The sequence below is a fragment of the Lytechinus variegatus genome, chromosome 10 (assembly GCF_018143015.1).
Source record: "Lytechinus variegatus isolate NC3 chromosome 10, Lvar_3.0, whole genome shotgun sequence".
In the NCBI taxonomy this organism is placed as follows: domain Eukaryota; kingdom Metazoa; phylum Echinodermata; class Echinoidea; order Temnopleuroida; family Toxopneustidae; genus Lytechinus; species Lytechinus variegatus.
The window spans coordinates 17,028,898-17,047,911 of record NC_054749.1 but is presented as its reverse complement, the minus strand read 5'-3'; the positions used below and the strand labels follow the sequence as shown (position 1 = coordinate 17,047,911).

Below are 19,014 nucleotides of genomic sequence, written 5' to 3'. Positions count from 1 at the left end.
AATGGCAGGGTTCCCAGCCCATCAGTGAAATCAGGGGAAATTGTTTTTTTTTTTCTAGTCGGGGAAAAATCAGGGAATTTGATTTTTTAAAATACCTCAAATCAGGGGAAAATGCCTGAAATGAGGGAAAAATCAGGGAATTTTGATCAGCCTACAAGTCAAAAGCACGGAAGTCAGTCAGACTCTGTTATATTTTGTTGCATATCAAAACAAAATCCATTGAATGACTGGTTATGGTGGTACTAATTAGTTTTACATTGTTTTTATACTGAAAATACATGTAATTCACTGCAACAACGTACGAAAACATGCATAACTGGGAATGGGTTTGAATAAATTATCAGGGAATTTTTAAACTTCAACAGGGAAAAATCAAGGAATTTTGTTTTCTTGAAAAGCTGGAAACACTGAATGGGTAATAATATAGAGAAAAATTCCATTTAATCAAGGAGTAATCTTACGAGAGTTCTGACAGTCCGTGGATAGTTTCATGTAACTGTTGTCATGATGATATCGGCATTGCAGTTGAAAAGTTATCATAAACAGGTGAATTTTCTGAATTACATGTATAACAGTAGAGGTTCTGACTTTTTTCAAAACAAACCAAATATTGTGAAATCATGATACCAGAGTTTGTTGAATTATCACTGAAGGTGATTAATACCGCGGCCCATTTGCCATATTAGGTAAATATATGTGAATATAGTGTATCATATGTATTACCATTACATACACAGTAACAACAAATTGCATGTAGTAGTCTACTGTGATTTACCACTAAGAAAAAATTGTAATCTTGTACCAGAGTTTTTGCTTTGACACTGAGGAGCGATTTGTGGCTTGTAATTCTTGAACTTCTAGTGATTTATTTCCCTTTCAAGTCTACCTACCAGTATATGATTCCTGACTTATTTCTTGCCACTTTATATCTCCTGATGAATTTATTGATCTTTCAAAGGTTCTGGCTTGAAGTTAGGATAATTCTTGTATTTCTTCTAGTGCTTTAGTTTTCGATCATGGCTTCCTTTTTGATTCTCAAATTATTTGTTGGCTCTCTGCTCTAATAATTATTGTTATTTTGAACTCGTGTTTTCTTCACATCTTCTGGCTACTTCCTATTTATATTTTTATTTAGATTCTCATAAAACCTGAGAGAATTTCTGGACTTGGATCTCATCTTTTTTTTATGGCTCTTCAAGATTTTTGTTTTATTCCTTCTTCCTGATGAGCTTGCCATTATTATTTTTTCTCTTTAAAATGCTTATACTCTCTCTTCTCTTCCTCTTTAGAATATCAAGGCAATTTTGTGTAATTCATAAAAAACTTGTGCAACATTCTCACTCATACATGTATGTAGCATCTGTAATGTTAAATTTTAAAGAATTTAATGATAATCCATATTATTTGCCTGCAAAGTCATTGCTGAAATTCAGAGATGGGTCTGTTACATTTTTCTGCATCATGGAAAGAAAGGGAACAGCCAGTGACACTGTCATGTGGTCAAAATAATATGCTTAACACAGTGTCTTGGAAGCATCGTTTGATGAACAGAAGATCAAGAATTCCTCCTTTGCAGTGGGTGGTCTGGTTGAACAAACTGAGGGAAACCATACTTGCGAGTGAGTTTGATCAAGACCATCATGCCCTCCCATGTACATCATTCAAAGCTGCACATGAAGCAAGTCTACAGTTCCCACTCTCTCTCTCATCATCAAACTGTACAAACTAGAATGAACTGTGGTTTGAATGAAACAATGGCTTGTTCTTCAGTAGAGTCAGTGCAAGTACATGGTGGCAAAAATCCAGTTACAGTTCTTAGAGCTGAGTTTACCAGGCCATTTATAGAAACATTTTTGGGGGTCAACGCTACTCTTGCTCCTATTCCAACTGGAAGCCCATTAGCAGTTTTGGAGCAATGTGATGTTTCAATGGCAGTCCCTTTTCTAATCAGCTGCCAAGAAGCAACATTTTTGAGTGGGTAGCTTTTTCAGTATGTCATTGTGATGTCTTTCATTTTATATGATAGAAACATGTGTGTTGCAGGGTAGTTGGTTGTAGATTTTGATGAATGTCTTGATTATTTACAGGACAGCTATGTCCGTTTCTGATTGTTTCCCACTGTGGACTATGTTGAGTAGGTGTGCAAAGTCTTGGTCTCCCTTCTGACTTTGGATATCTATCAAGTCAATCACTTTGGGTAGAGATATCCAAAGGGAACCATACGCTGGTGCAGTCTTATCTTGAGGAGGCATATCAAATCACCAACTAAAGACTCCATGAAAAGGTTCACTGTTGCCCAAGACATCACATAACCGCCTGTGTACAGTAAACTACATGTCAGCACTAACCATCAATATCTCATCAGTTATCACCACCTTAGTGTCTTGAAGAGCTTCTTTCATTGAAGCTAAGTTTTCTGTAGATAGATATGCCCATCAACTTTCCTCTTTTGGATTGGAAGCGTAAAGGCTGCATGGCAGGTATGCCCAGCTACAACTTCTTGCAAACAAGTTTAATTGTCTGTACAATTGTTCTTACAAGCCTACACCTGCTCCTCCAGGAAATACGAAATGGCTTTGTTGGATTTTTAACAAAGCTACTGCTGGTGACCAGTTCACAGTGAAGTTTTGCAGATCATAGTGTTTTTTCTTTAGTGACAAGATCCATTTGTCAAGGCTGACATTCTCTGTTGATACATTGTATTCATGTGGTACAGTGCCAGTGTCAGGTTGTATAGTACTAGCAGCTTCTGTTTTAGAATGCCTTGTGTATACTTTCGTCTCAGTGCCTGCTTTCTATTTCTCTCTCTAAGTTTGGCATGCTCAGTTTGTGGGGCTATGTTCACCCAACTTCCATCTTCGAGTTCCATTCTCTTCAATGTCTTTCAATGTTAGGAAGTTCCTCAGCATTATATTCATTTATCTCTTTGTTTTGATAGGTCATCATATTTGGTCTCATTGTTTGTATGAATCTTGAAAGAGATCCTGTATCTCATTTTGCCAGGGGAAGTGCAGCATCAAATGGGAATGATAGTAGTCTTCATGTGCATGTGTATTGATTTTCACATGGAAGAAGCATTGTCCTTAAAGGTCAAGTCCACCCCAGAAAAAATGTTGATTCAAATAAATAGAGAAAAATCAAACTAGCATAACGCTGAAAATTTCATCAAAATCGGATGTAAAATAAGAAAGTTATGACATTTTAAAGTCTTGCGTATATTTCGCAAAACAGTGATATGCACTGTTCAGTGACATGCAAAATGAGACAGTCGATGATGTCCTTTACTCACTATTTCTTTTGTTTTACATTGTTTGAATTATACAATATTTCATTTTATACATATTTACAATAAGAACTTGACTAAACCTTGAAGTATTAAGCAATGCTAATTCCTTACACTTAAGGAGGAATTAATCATTGTTTCACTTGGCTGTGAGGAGAAAATTAGAATATTTCATATAACAAAATACAAAATAGTGAGTGGATGACGTCATCACTCTTCTCATTTGCATACCAAACAGGATGCGCATATAACTGTTTTCTTATATTAAGCAAAACTTTAGAATGTCATAACTTTACTTTATAACTTTTACAACCGATTTTGATGAAATTTTCAGTATTATGCTTGTTGGATTTTTCTCTTTTTATTCAAATCGACTTTTTGTTGGGGTGGACTTGTCCTTTAAAGAAATACCTGTACTTGCTTTCTACCTGAATCATTTTTAACACAATTGTATGTATGCTGGCAATTATATTTTGTTTGATGTTGGGAGGTTGCATGTCAGGATTGTTAACCAAAACCAATTTGATCTTTGAAATTCCTTGTGAAGTGCCTTGTCCCATTAACACATAAACTAGATTATATACATGTTGTAAATATATTTTTTTTAACCACCTTGATTTTGGTCCATTGGGAAACCACGTCATTTGCACAAGAAAAAGGATTTTATCTTCAGATCGCTGTGTCTTGGAAGCAGACCTGTGAACTTACAATTCAATCTCATCTGTGATTGACGCTACTTCAGAAGTACACTCTTTCGTTTCCCGATCTCCGTCGATCTTAAAAACTGCCCAAAATATTATATCGCAGATTCCAGAAACAGCTCCATTTTGAAACCATGTTTTTATCTTGTTGTTTCTTCAAGAAGTTCATTACAGTATCACAACTACTAACATCACAGGCTACAAACTTTTGGTTTAGACATTTATTAATGTGCATCCTTGTGCACTACACTGTATCTCGCCCCAGATGGCGCTATTCCACAACAGCATTTTTGTTTCCTTGTTGAAATGTCCATCATATTAATCAGTGCGAATAAAGTCATCGTCAGTGACGGATCCAGTTTTTTTTCGCTTGTCAAATTTTCATGGGGAAAATGTGGCCCTCCCCCTTTTTTTAATATCCTGGATCTACCTCTGGTCATGCTGTCCTCAGAGGCCCGTGACTTAGTGGTTTGCTCTAAATTGAAATACATGTATGAAGTAACAATACTAAATGATTAACAATCTTTTGAACAAATATATATGCAAGAGTGATCTTAATGGACCATTGTCAGTGATTTGCCATTAATCAGTACTTTGATGTTATAAACTTAGGTTCAAGGCTTTGTATTACAAGATCTTTGCGAATGTGAATTACTTGTTAAATGTGTAAATATCGTAAGTCTTCCAAACTCTTAATCAACGATGAGTATTACTGGTGTATGACTAGATGCAATCCATGACATTATTTTGTTTCATTTACATCAGTCCTGTCTCCAAATGGAAATACTGTCTGCAGTAGATAGCAATGAAGCAGTTTTCAATAGTTGATCAAAATCAAGCATTCCTTTATAGTTGCATTCAGTTGCCATAATAATCATTATTACCTATACACGGCATTTTAGCAGGTGAAGAAATGTCATATTTCGCTGAGACCAATGGGGTAAACATTGGCCTTATTTCTGCTAGTGCGCTTGCGCAGTAGGAGCCAACTTTGATCGCTAATTTCAGTATTTGCAAAATCTGGTTAGAACCAGTTTGTGAACCAACGCATTGTAGATAACGCATGGCATGGCCAGTGCATTCGCATTCCCAGCTAATCAAACTCATTGCATGCCCCATGGCATTACCTGGAAAGTTGATAATTTGTTTATCAATTATGATTGCCATGGTAACAGGGTCCAGGAGCCAATCAAAATTAAGGTTTCTATTGCAGTGACCAGTGGAGGTTGTAGGTACTTTGATAGATTAATGCAACTGGCTGTTGACTTGACTAAAATGGCACATCTCTTGATTTTGTAATTGCATTATATTTGAAAGAAACAAGGCATTTGTAATTTCTTTATGGGGACCAGTATGTTTGTTTATTCTGTCATAGTTTGAATCATTATTACTTAATGGATGCAGTGATATGTACCACAAGTTGAACACACATCCAGTACCAGCAATGACGACAGCTGCCATGGTGTCATGGCGGCCTGGTTCCAAACAAATAAACCCGCCGAATGAAAGCGCATGTTTCTCATAGGAGAAAATGGCTGCTATCAGTATTTAATTGCTTGCAACCTATTTTTTCAGACGAGCCAAAGTCATACAAATGTGTACAGACGATCGTCAGCTGCGACCCTGTTTAGAACCAGCCCGCCATGACACCATGGCAACCGAGGTCACACTTCGGTACTCTATTGTAAAAGAGGTTCAATTGTCACTTCTAGTGACAATTATAAGTTATAATCTGAATTATTTGAAAATTCTTTCATAATCATAATGATAAAAAATTATTTTACAGGGGGCTGTTTAATCAAGCGCTATGTACAAAAAAAGATAACAGTAACAACTTTCTATTTCATGATTTGTTTATTTTAGGAGATTAATTTTGCCAGTAACATTGATGATTGTGCTCGACTTACTGATCATTTTGACATCAGAATTTAAAAAATAAAAAAATACACCAAATCATAATAGTTAGAAGTTTATATTGATTGTGCCAGTGGTTTCCAATGTCTTTATAAATCCTTTAATCTTGCAATATTATGTTCTTTTTTATCCCCCTTTTTATCAAATGGATATTGATCATCATATTTATGTACATGTAGGTGCCTTGGGGGTAATATTTTTCCAATAATAGACGTAGCTTTGAAGACGTTGTAGCATCTTGTCATTTCAGTTGAAGTAATTTTTCATAAATGATGTTGTATTTCATATTGAAATTATATTGATGCATAAGCAATAAAATAATCATTTTTTATCAATCAAAATTATTATGAAGAAGTTTTATCATTGAGTTATGTCTATTTTCATAACATTATATGATATTCAATATTCAGTTATGATTCTACAAGGTTGAGATGGTGGTTAAAGTAATTATAGATCTTTAATAATTACATGTAAATAGATATACCATACAGATTCCATAATATATCACAACAAGAAATAAACAATTTAGTACATGTATGAACATTGATGAGATACATGGTATATTTAGATACTAAAAAAATGCAGCATTTTCATGTTGATTGATTCTTGACAAGAGTATAAGGAATTCAGGCCAACCCATGACAATTGAGTATAATGAATACGTTAGGATGTACATATGAATGTCAATGAAGCATGGGATTTTTTTACAATAATCAATGCCCCTAAAATTTATTAAGAAAATAAATTTGTTGCAATTACATTTCAAAGTTCTGTATAAAGTGACATTTTTAACTTTGATGCACTCAAGCAGGACTTCATACATTTTTGCACAAATGACTGGATGAGCCTTACTGTCAAATTATATCACTAAAAATCATTATTTTAAAAGGTGATTATAATGGAGAGTTCCTTATTCATTGTTTGATTTGAAATGTAATTGTGGCAGATTTTTCAAAAGGATAACTGTATTAATATGTGTATGTGAATCCAGATTGAAGATGATCCATAAACTCTACGAAGAAGCAGCGAGATGATATCCTGTTACGCAGCCTCTCTTGAAGTTGAGCTGTCCACATATCATACACGTCTGTCAGACCAAATAAGAAAGAGAAAGACATGTACCATGATTATAATTGTATTCAACAATACTTTACTCATACACATACATGTATATATCGATGTGGTTATCTATTGAAATATTTTATTCACTCACATTCTCACAAATGATCAACAAATGCCGTTTTTTCATCCATTCCTTGATGAAAAATCACACAATTTAAACAATCATATGATTAGTGACAAGTAAGTAACACTATTAATTAAGAGTTATCAATTGAATTATTTTTATTTGTACCCACTCATGGGCGATTCCACACTAGAACTTCAAAAATATCATAAATTTCAACATGCTTTCAATAAGTCATAAGTAGTGTAATATTTTACTATGATACCTAAATTTTATGAAAATTATGAGTTTTAACCAAAAGTGAAGACAGATATAGTTTTTTGGGGGGAGAACAATGGAATTTTAAATTTTCAATAATTTTGCTCATTGAATAGTCAAGTACAAATTCCGCCTGAAACAATTATTTGCAAAGCATGAGAAGATTGAAAATATTGCAGGTCAATAGAATAATATATCAATGATGGTTCCAAATAATATCTACAACATTTTCATGATCCATAATAGGGGCAGCCCTGATTTTTCCGAACCTATTTTTGGCAATGTCCCGTACGACACATGACAATGCAAAAGTTTTTCCTGCAATTTTATTTTTGATGATGCAATTTCATAAAATCAGTTTCTCTTTGTTTGACCCATGGGTGATCGATTTATCCCATAAGGATCTAATTACTGCCCTTCATTTTTCAATTATTGTCCTATTAAAAGTTGTCCCGTACGACACACAATATAATAATGCATTTAATTGCAGGATTTGGATTCAGAAACCATAAATAGTAGGCATATTTAAATTCATTTAATTGATTTAACATAAAGTGAACTGAAAAAGGACTTTGTTTATCTCCATAGAACATGAAATAGGTGAATCTAAACATTTTAATTGATTTCATGTAGGCTTATTCTTTTGTGAATCCCTTCAGCTAAACTGGTGATTTTCACTGATCAGAGCAAGGTTAATTTCTTCTCATTGAGCATGAAAAGAAAACTTTTATAATCATTTCAACCTAGCCTGGAAGATGACTTCCTCTTGCATGCTAATGTGGAATTATTATAAGATGTAAAAAATACATATCAATCATCATGATCATCTATTTGGACTTCCCTTGATGATCACTATTTTTTAAATACAGTATTGAAACTCCTTACTTTTTTCAAGTTGTAAAAAAAATCTGGAAAATAAGACAAACCATATGGTTTCATGAAATGCAGATGGGTTTGAAAAAGTAGAACCGCATTTCTTTAGAAAAAATAATTGTGAGTAAAAAAAGCAAAAAAGTGACAGTTGTGACATATATCATGTAGATATACATTTTCTTAAAAAATTATAACATTTTAGCCCCATATTTTACACAAAGTTTCATTCATTCATTGTTTAGTGTTTGGAAATCATCAATTAATTCCCTAAAATATAACTTCACACAAAACCTGAAGTTTTTCGGCTCGTAAAATGCTGTGAACACTTGTACATTTCCCATCATGAAAAAATTATAACATATTGTTCCCAATTGTATATATTGAGGTTACTTAATTGTATTGTCCTGAATGACTACTTATTAAAAGATTTTTTCATAAATAAGCAAGAATTTAGGGGCAATGCTCCTTCTGATTGATAAAAAGTTCATGTTTATTTATTCAGGCTGCCCAGTACAACACGCAAGTGCCTGTACAACACACAAGTGTCCCGTACGACACACAAGTGTCCCGTACGACACAGAAGTGTCCTGTACGACACACAATTGTCCCGTACGACACCTTATTTTGTTTATGATATATTGACAGAAATATTCACCTAATAGCGGTTTCTAACCTAATGAGTGTCTTAGTTTGATAGGATTATCATTACCATCAGCCAAATAATGTGATTGAAGAAGTCAAAGTGACATAAAGTAAGAAAGTTTGGCTTCAATTTAGAGATGTCCCGTACGACACATTTTGAATGTCCCGTACGCCACAATGTTCTCGAAAATTATAATTTGCTTTATTTATTCATGAATATTTATTTTGCTTTCTTTTATAAATGTGTTTGTTCTTGGGTAATTGAGTATCAATTTGAGTTCAGTTTCTATGAAATTTATCTGCCTAACTCACAGACTTTTGAGTACAAACTTGAGGTTTCTAAAAAAGCCACTTTTTCTGCGTCCGTACGACACATTACTATTTTTAATCTGTATTATACAGGATGTGAATTCAAGTCATGTTAAGTCTTGGTTTTTCTTACACTCTGGTAGTAGTTGATGACCACCTATAGTTACTGGAATATTTTTTGTTTTTTCTTGTCAAAAACTGTCAAATGTTCTCTAAATGTCCCGTACGACACGTATGGAATCACCCTCATGTTGGAATAATTAGATGGTACGAATGTATTATCTCTGCGTTTTTTTTTAGTCCATGACGTTTGAAATACTAATTTTTCACTCGTATTAGAGAAAATATGATAACGGTGGTGCTAAAACTTTTTTTGTTTGAAATATAACAAAACTTGTTACAATTGAAAAAAAACTGATATGAATATAATTCAAGCCTATAAATGTGTATTTAATAGTTCTGTGTCATGAAAAGAATGCATTTTTACTCACCCCCTTTACGAGATGCGATTGATATCCAAGAAGTTTGATTTAAATCCAGAGAACATGAAAGGAGAGATGAAATCATTTGATTAGGCTCAGGATAAAAGAAATGTTGAATTTTTTGTGAGTGTTTTTTGTTAAGCACAACTGATCTAATGCAAATATGTCAGAAGATTCCCCTTTGCATATATATTGAAAATATATGTTCATTAATAAATCCATCTTAGAATACAATGAAGAAAATGTTCCTTATAAATTCATATCCAAAATAATTGTATTGTTGTTAAAATGTAATAAGAACTATTAACGTAATTGAATAGCAACAAAATAATTATCTCGTAGATTTATTTCTCAAGAGGAGTATATTTCTCGTAAAAAAGAACACACATTATTTTCCAAGAATAGAAATGCATGCACATAAACTGTTGGCCCCCCAAAAATTGTCTGTGCTCGAAATCATGAGGGTCTATTGCCAAAATGTATGTGTATATAGTACTTACCCCCTGTATTCATCCAGAGAGGAGATTTAAAAAAGAAAGGGAAAAAAAAAAAAAAATCAATCAAAACGATAATGAAACACATCATAAATACATGTAGCAGGTTTTCTTGGGGTCCACTGTTTGGTCTTATCAAAGCAGTAATGAGAGAAACATTTTTTTTTTTTTTTTTTTTTTTTACGATTCTACTAATTTTTTTTTTTTTTAACGTTTTTATTAAGTATAACAATCTCATACACATATCACAAACAAGTATAATAACAGTATAAAATAACAATGTACAGTATGGATAAGTTACATTTTGATAAAAAATACACACAAAACCAACAAAAGGAAAAGAATAGAAACATAGAAAAGCAATACAGGTCTGTTCGTCTACATTACCCAAAATCTAATAGATTCCATTTTTTAACAAATCTATACATAGAAGTGTCCCTATAAGCAATACATTTTTCTGTTTGGTACACTTGTTTTAATTTACTAATAAACAAGTCAAAACAAGGAAGGATATTAATATATCTACACAGATATAAAGTTTTCTTTGCTACAATAAGGATATGATTTAATAACACATCTTGCTTGTTTTAATTCCGAATAAAATCTCTTCATCCTTTACTTGGACAGTTTCCTTTTTAAATTTAGTATGCCACCATCTTAGAAATTCATTCCAAAAATCTCGAGCATGCAAACATTGTAATGAGAGAAACATGACAATGAAGGTTGTTTGAAATCCAACAGAAGATTTCTAAATTTTCAATGTTCTCAAAGCTAAAGGAAAATTTGTCAAGATTTTTATATTCATTTTCAGAAATTGACCGTTTGCTTATTTTGTTTCAAATCATATTACCCTTCACCCTTCGTATCTGTGTTTCTCATTTTAATATTTTGCCTCATAATATACTCTTTGATGTCTTCCTCTTTATTATTTTGCCGGTAGATAATATCCGATTATCTCTAGACCAGCATTTAAAATACTATGAAAATACCATGGAAAATGCGTTCTCGTTTCTCAGAATATGTAACGACATCCTTATGTGGCAGGAAATTTAGGCATTGAAAATGTTGTAGTGCAATTAAACAAACCATGCATACTATGAAAATACTATGGAAAATACGTTCTCGTTTCTCAGAATATGTAACGACATCCTTATGTGGCAGGAAATTTAAGCATTGAAAATGTTGTAGTGCAATTAAACAAAGTAACAAACCATGCATACTCACAAATAAGTCCACCTGATTCGACATATGAGTAAGGAAAAAGAGAAAAGGAAGGCGTTGTTAATGTCAAATCGCAATTCATCTAAAGAAAAGAGAAAGTAATATTTAAGTTTTCTATAAAAATGCAGTCTCGAAATGCGATATCACAAGTTTAACCTATAATTTAGATTTCAAACTTTGAAGTACATCAGGAAGTTCGCTATTAAATAAATCCACAAAGATTTGGGTAAAACCGAATCATTTGCATTTGGGTTCTAAAGTTTAATCTTCAGTCATTCATAATGATAATAACACTGACATACAATAAACGTATTTGATCAAATGGAGGCAAATCAAAGATGACAATTTGAGGAATTCAGATCGATACGACCCCGAAGGTTAGAAAATAAAATCTAGACCATCATCTTATGTCTAATGGAAAGACAAACAACTGATTTAATCAATACTTACGATCTATTCAATAGAGATGAAGATAAACAGGCAAGCGTCGACGGGGGAAGGTCGGTGTAAGCATGGCCGTAGAGAGTATCGGGGTATAAAAGAGGAGTGTGAGAAAAGATTAATACATGGCAAAGCAGAGACATGGCACGTCCCTGGGCAAAGAAAATCAAAATGTTATCAATTTGATCAAAAGTTGATTGCAACGGATTATGGGAATATGTTATTCTTCCAAGTGTGTAGTGGCATATATCACATCTTTGACTTAAAGGTTTGGTGATATTTTTTTTCATATCGTAAAGACGTACGCCTCACATGCTTCATCCCCCCCCCCTTCTCTTTCCCCTTACCCTTCTTATCTGTAATCAAACGCAACCGTATATATTTTCAATGTCGGTATAAACGACCAAAATAATGTAAAAATCTAAAGAAAGTGAAAGTATTGTTTACTTCTATTTTCACTTACCGGCTGTTTTCAGTGACGAGCAATACCAATTGATGTAGGAAATAAGAAAAAAGATATGTCGAATTAGGACTTTACGTCTGATAGGTTACAGATCGAGAGAAAACACACCCAATGTCAGTATCAAAATAAGAATCACAACCATCCCCCCAAAAAAGCAGGGGGGAGAAAATATTATTGAAGTACGAGAGAATAAATGAAATTATGAAAACGTATCACTTCGTATTAATTTGTCAAATTCCTTTTATAATAATCATTCACATTAATCCAGTGAAAGAAGGACAGCCAAGAGGCGAATATAAAGTGATATTTGTTTTTACCAATACTTCAAACAATTTCAATTGAGTACAAGAAAATACAAAAAATGCCTCTTCAAGATTCAATCACAGTTTGTTAGTTTTAAATCATTTTTCATTATAAGCAAGTATTATAGAATCGGTTTAAACATTTCCGAGTTCACTGCATCGCAAAACGTTTTTAAAAAGTAGGGGGGGGGAGTTTGAGTCAATATACCCCCAAACTTTAGGAAACATGGACTTTGAATCGATGCAACTGTTAGGCCTGAAATTTTACAAGCTGTTACTTTTTATCACATTACAAAATGGTTTCATTGCTTTTTAAGAAAACATTTGAGAAAAAGATGAAGACGAAACTCACTCCTCTGTGCCACCTGCATGATCTATCGTTATTTTTGGATGGATTGAAATGTTTCCCACATCTCTTACATAGCTCCGATTTCTCCGAACGGTTACCACGGATACGAACAACACCTAATGATGACAAGGACTCTCGACAATCTCCGATGTCCTCCGAAGAAACATCCATTGGTTCATTCGTCTCTTGTTCGTGCTCTGACGAGGGTTGCCGAGGAGATGAAAGGGATGATGACGAAGAAGTTGTAGATGCTGCATTTTTAAGATCAAGGGGAACCACATCATAGGACGTCGTATCGGTCATGAAAACAGTAACTTTAGGGCAATCGGGCATCACACTTTTGTTTGATGTTGACGATGATGACATGGATATTGTACTGATCGAACTTCGGGACGATTTCGGTCTTGACTTGGATGATGGGGTCTCGGAGACGAGAAGAGATATTCTAGGTGGTGCCGACCTTAGTCTCCCTCTCGCCTCGAGTTTGCTGGAGCGGAGTCTGGTCAATTGCCCTTCAAGGATAATAGCTTCCTTTCTCACTTGTTCTTGATGTTCTCGAACTTGCTTCAATGCGGTCGCCGCGCTCCGGGCGCGCTGCGTCATCAACTTCCCTTCAATGCAGCGTCGTCGCTTCTGATGTAAAGGAAGCCGCGAATATACCATCTCCGCATTGCATCCCTCACACGTCACCAAGCGGAATTCGCATTCTGCGACGTGCGCGTTGAGCTTCTTGCGCGTCATCACTTTATGGCAACCTCTGACTTTGTTCAGGCATTCGACCGTTCCGAAATTGCATTCATTGAGGACATGGCCAGGGAGAGCACTGAGCTCGCATTGATGCCCACATTCACGGTGGCACTTGACTACCAGCTTGAGAAGACGTCCAATGAGATTCCCTGGTGCCAAAGATGGCTCATCAAAGAGCGGGCTCCTGCAGAGTGGACACGACTGCAGGAGTTGAGGGACGGGTCTGAAGGCCTTGAGACATGAGGAACAAACAGTGTGTTGACAAGGATGCATCATCATCGGATCCACCAAAACTCCTCGACACAAGGGGCAGATGAGATCCTTAGATACGGGTCCAACAACGAATTTGATGTTGAAACCCATACCTCTGTCCTTAACACATCAGGCCAAGTAACTCACAAGAAGTGGAACGGCAACCAATAATGCATGCCTTCTAGGAAAGCCACATGTATGTTTTTCGTCACCTTGGTGTTATTTTCTAATTTTTCTAATTCATTTGAAAATAAAACAAATATAAAAGAGTTGTCTCCAGTGATTAGAGTCTGCATACAATCACGTAAAGACTTTGCCTGACTAAATCTTAGACTGGTCCTTATCTCCTCGAAATCGGCTTGTTGAGGGGATAATTGTGTGTACTGTCTCCAACGTTATTATTTACTCTTCGGGTAAGGTACACCTCCTGCAATGATAAATAAGAAAACAAACGTTGACGCAAATTAAACAGAGATTTCTCGGCAAATGTAAACACTCTAGTATTTCATCTGTTCAAATATGAAGGGTATTTCGTGCTATGATTTCGATATAATGGATTTCATAATATAAAGTTTCTTACAACATAGAATTAGCCTTGGAAAGCAGAATTCTGTGCAATGCATTTTGCAAATGAAAATGATGAAACGCCGTAAACAGTGAAATGTGCTTGAAGCGTTGTTCATTTTCCATCTTTAAAAAAGGCTGACAATTTATTAGACATGATATAAATAAACCCAACTCTCAAACTGACTCGATGTACCGACAATATTGTAGTGATGATGGCGGTGGTGGTGATAGTGGTGGTGGCTAACAGTAGGGGAAGGCGGGGTAAGTTGTGACAGTTTTTGCTTTTTGCATGTTAGAACTGATATGATTAATAATCTTGTCGAAATAAGTACCTTGCCTTGAAATTTAATTCTTCTGAAATATTTTCCATCTATATATAACTTTCTATCCCCACACTGAAAGTCATCGTGACCTTTGAAAAAAACGATGTCAAATGGCTCAACTTGCCCCATATATGGGGTAAGTTTGAGCCACCTTCTGGGGTAAGTTGAGCCACAAAAACTATGTACAAAATGTATGAGGGGAGAACCAGCATGTCAATTTTTTGTTTAAAGTCTTTCCACTTGCTAATTCTCTATAAATACTAACATTCTTTCATAGGAAAAGAGCAGTCATGTAAATTTGCTCCTTTCAGCCAGCATTTCAATCGATTGTTATGGTTTGTTTGTTTTTAAGATACATTACCATAGGAATTACCATAGCTCAACTTGCCCCATGCTGTTTGGCTCAACTTACCCCAGTCCGAACTTCGTGCGATAATTTTGTATCCACACATTTATTATGCATCCATCATATAAAAGACTATGACAAGAATGAAGATCCATACCTGGACTAATAATGTTGTTATCATGTCTTTATTATATTTAAAGACGTGTGTGTTTATAAAGCACTTATCTATTTCACACTCTTTTTTACTTTTTTGGCTGAAATTCATATTTTTCCCTCTAAAAAACTACTTTTTGTTTCAAAGTTGAAAACAATGTGGTGGGGTTAGGGGTTATGCTATGGGTCATCAATACATGACACCACCACAATGTCTGACTCATTCATTATTGGCCTGGGGCTGGTGGCTCAACTTGCCCCTATGCTCAACTTACCCCGCCTTCCCCTATTTATGTATAGCGCCGTTTGTCTGTAAAAACATAAAAACAACAGGCTCCGGCTTTCCAGGGCCGGCTTCCCAATATTATTCACGCAGTTGCTAGAAATAATAATTATCTACCCTCACTGGAAGAGGTTTCATCAGTATATACGCAACAATAACGCTTAAAGCTTTTCATCAAGGGGCATAATGAGCATGATATGTGAAATTATATTTTGATAGATGCCGGGCCCAGACGATTAAAATATTGCGTATTTTTTGTCTGAATTGAATAACAGTGGTGATGTAAATTTACTTCTCGTTACCTCTTTGCCTCTTTCATACTCTTTTCCGCCCTTTTCTTCCCATTTTATTCTTTTTCTCTCTACCTTCTCACTTCTTGAGAATGGTTGTGGATGGTTGCCCCCCCCCCCTGTCCGTATTGTACTTAGAGTGCCGCCCATGTTAACAGATAAGCGAAGTGACCGAACGTATCAGACTCTTTTACATTTTCAAATTGAACCCCCCCCCCAAAAAAAAAGAAGAAAGATCTACAATGCAATGCTGTCTACTTCAACTGGATTTTTTAGGGGAAAATTGACATATGAAATCGTTTTTGAGAAAATAATCTGTGATGGGCTTATTTTTATTTATTTTTCATATGTTCAGGAGACTTCGCTGGATCGCTCATTTTGTTCACGTATTGGATTTCAATCAAGTTTATCATCATTCTCGAAATGCATCAGTCATGTTTACTCCCCCCCCCCCCAGAAAAAGGGTAACGACCAAGAATAGCAATAAATATGAATAGGAAAGAAAGGGAAATAGAGAAGGGTAAAACATGATTCATATTAATTTCTGAATATTTCGTTAAACTCTACCACAAAATTAGATATTTGTAACAAATCTGTCTAGTTATTTGCTTGCTCGCGTGCAACTCTTTAATATTTTTACCCGTTATGCCGTATCTAGCCCCCTCAAAATGTTGGGCTCACTGGGTCTACTGACATCTTCAACAACTATCATTATATTAAGCCTAGAGGTCTCCATCCCATCACAATTGCTTTATCCCATCACAAAAGGTTTGTCGTTATATAGGACTTCTTTGTGTAGTCTTATAGATTAATATCTTTTCAAAATACATGTACTCTTCCAACGTCCAAATAGAGACACTGTTTATTTTTTTGTAAGATGAGAACCTAAATGTAAATATTCGACTTCCCCTTATACCTATTTACAGCTACAACCATGTTCCCTTCACTTTTAACTGAACTGAAAATTTTATCAATGTTTTATGGGTTTAAAAGTTTCGTCATTTCCTCTTTTCCTCAATTTGAATTTTGCAGTCGACATGTCACTATAAAAGTCTATAGCAAGAGCTAGTTGCCTAGTATTGTATATTGTGTATGCGTGTCTATATATTAAACATTATTTCAACATTGAACACATGTTCCAAAATCAAAAATTGTGTTAACTTGCAGGAAAAAAATCGGTAACAATGTATTTTCCCCGGGTATTTTCCCCTCCAGATGTTAACAAATTATACCCGCTCGCTCCTATAACTACGTGAGTTCAAAAGATGATCTTTGTCACAATCTTATATTTCAGAGAAATATTTAAATTGATGAATTAACGACATATATAAAGACTGACTTACCTTCATGGAATTATTCCAGAGATAATTATTCAAACTATGGCTTGCTAACAGAGGCCTAAAATTCTTCGTATATATATAGTGCGTCCATTTGCAATCTTTGCTTCGATGTGGGGGAGGATCTTCTCTCTTCAGATCAATTGAAGTCAAAATGCATTACAATGGTTAGACACTGGGGAGTGAATGGGTATAGCTCCTGATCACCAAATAAAAAGAACGTCTTTTAGAGGCGTTCTCGTTATTGATTTCTACATTTTTACTCGATCGATTCCGTCTTTGTTTTGTTGTCATCGTGCGGGGAAAAGAATTCACTTTTCTCTGCATGTAGCACGCATGAATGCAAACGTGCGTCTACATGTTAAAGATGAAAAAAAGCGCACAAAAGAAGATTACGTAATGACGGTCCGCATGAATAGGGAACATATTGGACACTATACTCGTCTCTCAGTAGAATTAATTAGTGCTAACAGGCTTTCAAATAATTCATACTTTGCCATTGAATTGTCATGTCGTCTCAAATGTCGAACTTCATTGTCCAATATTATTATTGGAAATATATTTATTTGAATGTCAATACTATACGCAATTATTATTACTCCATCAATAAAGTATCAGTGAAGTACAGTGCATGCGTATCAAAAAAGAAGTTTACACATTCTAAAAGCCCTGGGAATTAAAAAATATACATGTGGGTAATTTTTCACATATCTTGGGTTTGGGTCTCATCTATCCAATTTTGACATAATGTTACACTTGAGTGAGCACTGTCAATTTTTGTAAAGCTCGCAGAAATCTGTTTGCGCAGAAGTTCACGTGGTGTCAAGCTAAGGGAAAGGGCAAAATCAAACTTACCTTGCGGAACATTTCTCATACATTTCCCTTGCACTTTTAGTCAAATGAAATAAAACAGATACATTTTGTAACAATTTTGCCACCCAAATTGAAATTTCAAACTTAGTAAGCACAACCTTTACCCTTTTTGTGCCAGCTGGATCTGAGGACATATAACTGAATCTGAACAAAAGTTTATATCAGACATCTCCAGCATTTTTCCCAAAGTTTTTATCATTTAAAGTGGGTTACATTTCATTTTTCATTTAATACTTGTTTTTCCACACTTTTTCCAAGCTTGACAATGATTAACAAAATGAAAGTCAAGCCTAAGCCATTTCATGTAAATCACAGCTTAGTGTAAAGCAAATATCATCACGATGGCTTCAGTGTGTGGGGGAGTGGCAGTGGCGTACCCAGGATTTTTAAAGGGGGGGGGGGCAAATTCGTCCTCCAAAAAAATTGACAAGCAAAAAAAAGTTCTTCAACCACAAATAAAGGATTTCGTACCAGAAAAAAGAGGGCCACTTGTGGCTCGTCAGGGATCAGTTGTGACTCGTCGGGTGGGGGGGCAATCTGCCCCCCCCCCCTCCTTTAGGTACGCTAGTGGGGAGTGGGGTTGGGCGCAATGCACTCTCCGAAGTGTTTTGGGCTAGGAAAGAAGTTTAAAAAGTAAAAGATATCTTTAAATCAATTTTACTAGCTAAATTCCACTTGTTCTTCATGATTAAGGTCTACTTTTATTCGCATATTATTTCAAAGTTCTGCGCAAATCATTTTTCACTAGTTTTTCAAAAGTAAGTGGTGCTCACTCAAGCGGAAATATTTTGTCGACAGTTATATCATCATTTGCTTAAATGGATCTGTACCAATGTTAAAATATGGAAAAATCTTTAGGATATTACAAATGCATAATTTTACAGGATTTTTATAAGTGTAAACTTTTTTTTGATACGCACTGTAT

The 19,014-nt window shown here is 35.0% G+C and overlaps 1 protein-coding gene and 1 long non-coding RNA gene across 6 annotated transcripts; both read right to left on the bottom strand.

Annotated features, from left to right (window-relative positions):
- Positions 1 to 6,720: 6,720 nt before the first annotated feature.
- On the bottom strand, positions 6,721 to 14,143 carry LOC121422344 (E3 ubiquitin-protein ligase PDZRN3-like). Of its 5 annotated transcripts, XM_041617328.1 has the most exons (5): positions 12,922 to 14,143; positions 11,814 to 11,816; positions 11,367 to 11,445; positions 10,149 to 10,151; positions 6,721 to 6,985 (listed from the first exon to the last, which is right to left on the bottom strand). In XM_041617328.1, exons 1-5 carry the CDS (start codon positions 14,026 to 14,028, stop codon positions 6,867 to 6,869), a joined length of 1,311 nt encoding a protein of 436 aa, XP_041473262.1. In that variant the 5' UTR covers positions 14,029 to 14,143; the 3' UTR covers positions 6,721 to 6,866. The 5 variants fall into 5 exon arrangements, 4 of the variants coding, with proteins under 4 accessions (XP_041473262.1, XP_041473260.1, XP_041473263.1 ...); XM_041617329.1 differs by lacking the exons at positions 6,721 to 6,985; positions 10,149 to 10,151 and adding an exon at positions 10,778 to 11,228 and having other exon boundaries at positions 11,354 to 11,378; XR_005971152.1 differs by lacking the exons at positions 11,367 to 11,445; positions 11,814 to 11,816; positions 12,922 to 14,143 and adding an exon at positions 9,658 to 9,660 and having other exon boundaries at positions 6,897 to 6,985; positions 10,149 to 10,295.
- Positions 14,144 to 14,148: 5 nt separating this feature from the next.
- Positions 14,149 to 17,606, bottom strand: LOC121422345. The gene is made up of 2 exons (XR_005971153.1): positions 17,223 to 17,606; positions 14,149 to 14,344 (listed from the first exon to the last, which is right to left on the bottom strand). It is a non-coding gene; the product is annotated as an uncharacterized LOC121422345 (long non-coding RNA).
- Between the last annotated feature and the right edge of the window lie 1,408 nt (positions 17,607 to 19,014).

What these genes read in the sequence shown, in the direction of transcription:
- LOC121422344 (XM_041617326.1), bottom strand. Translation starts at nt 14,028, where the DNA reads ATGGGTTTCAACATCAAATTCGTTGTTGGACCCGTATCTAAGGATCTC.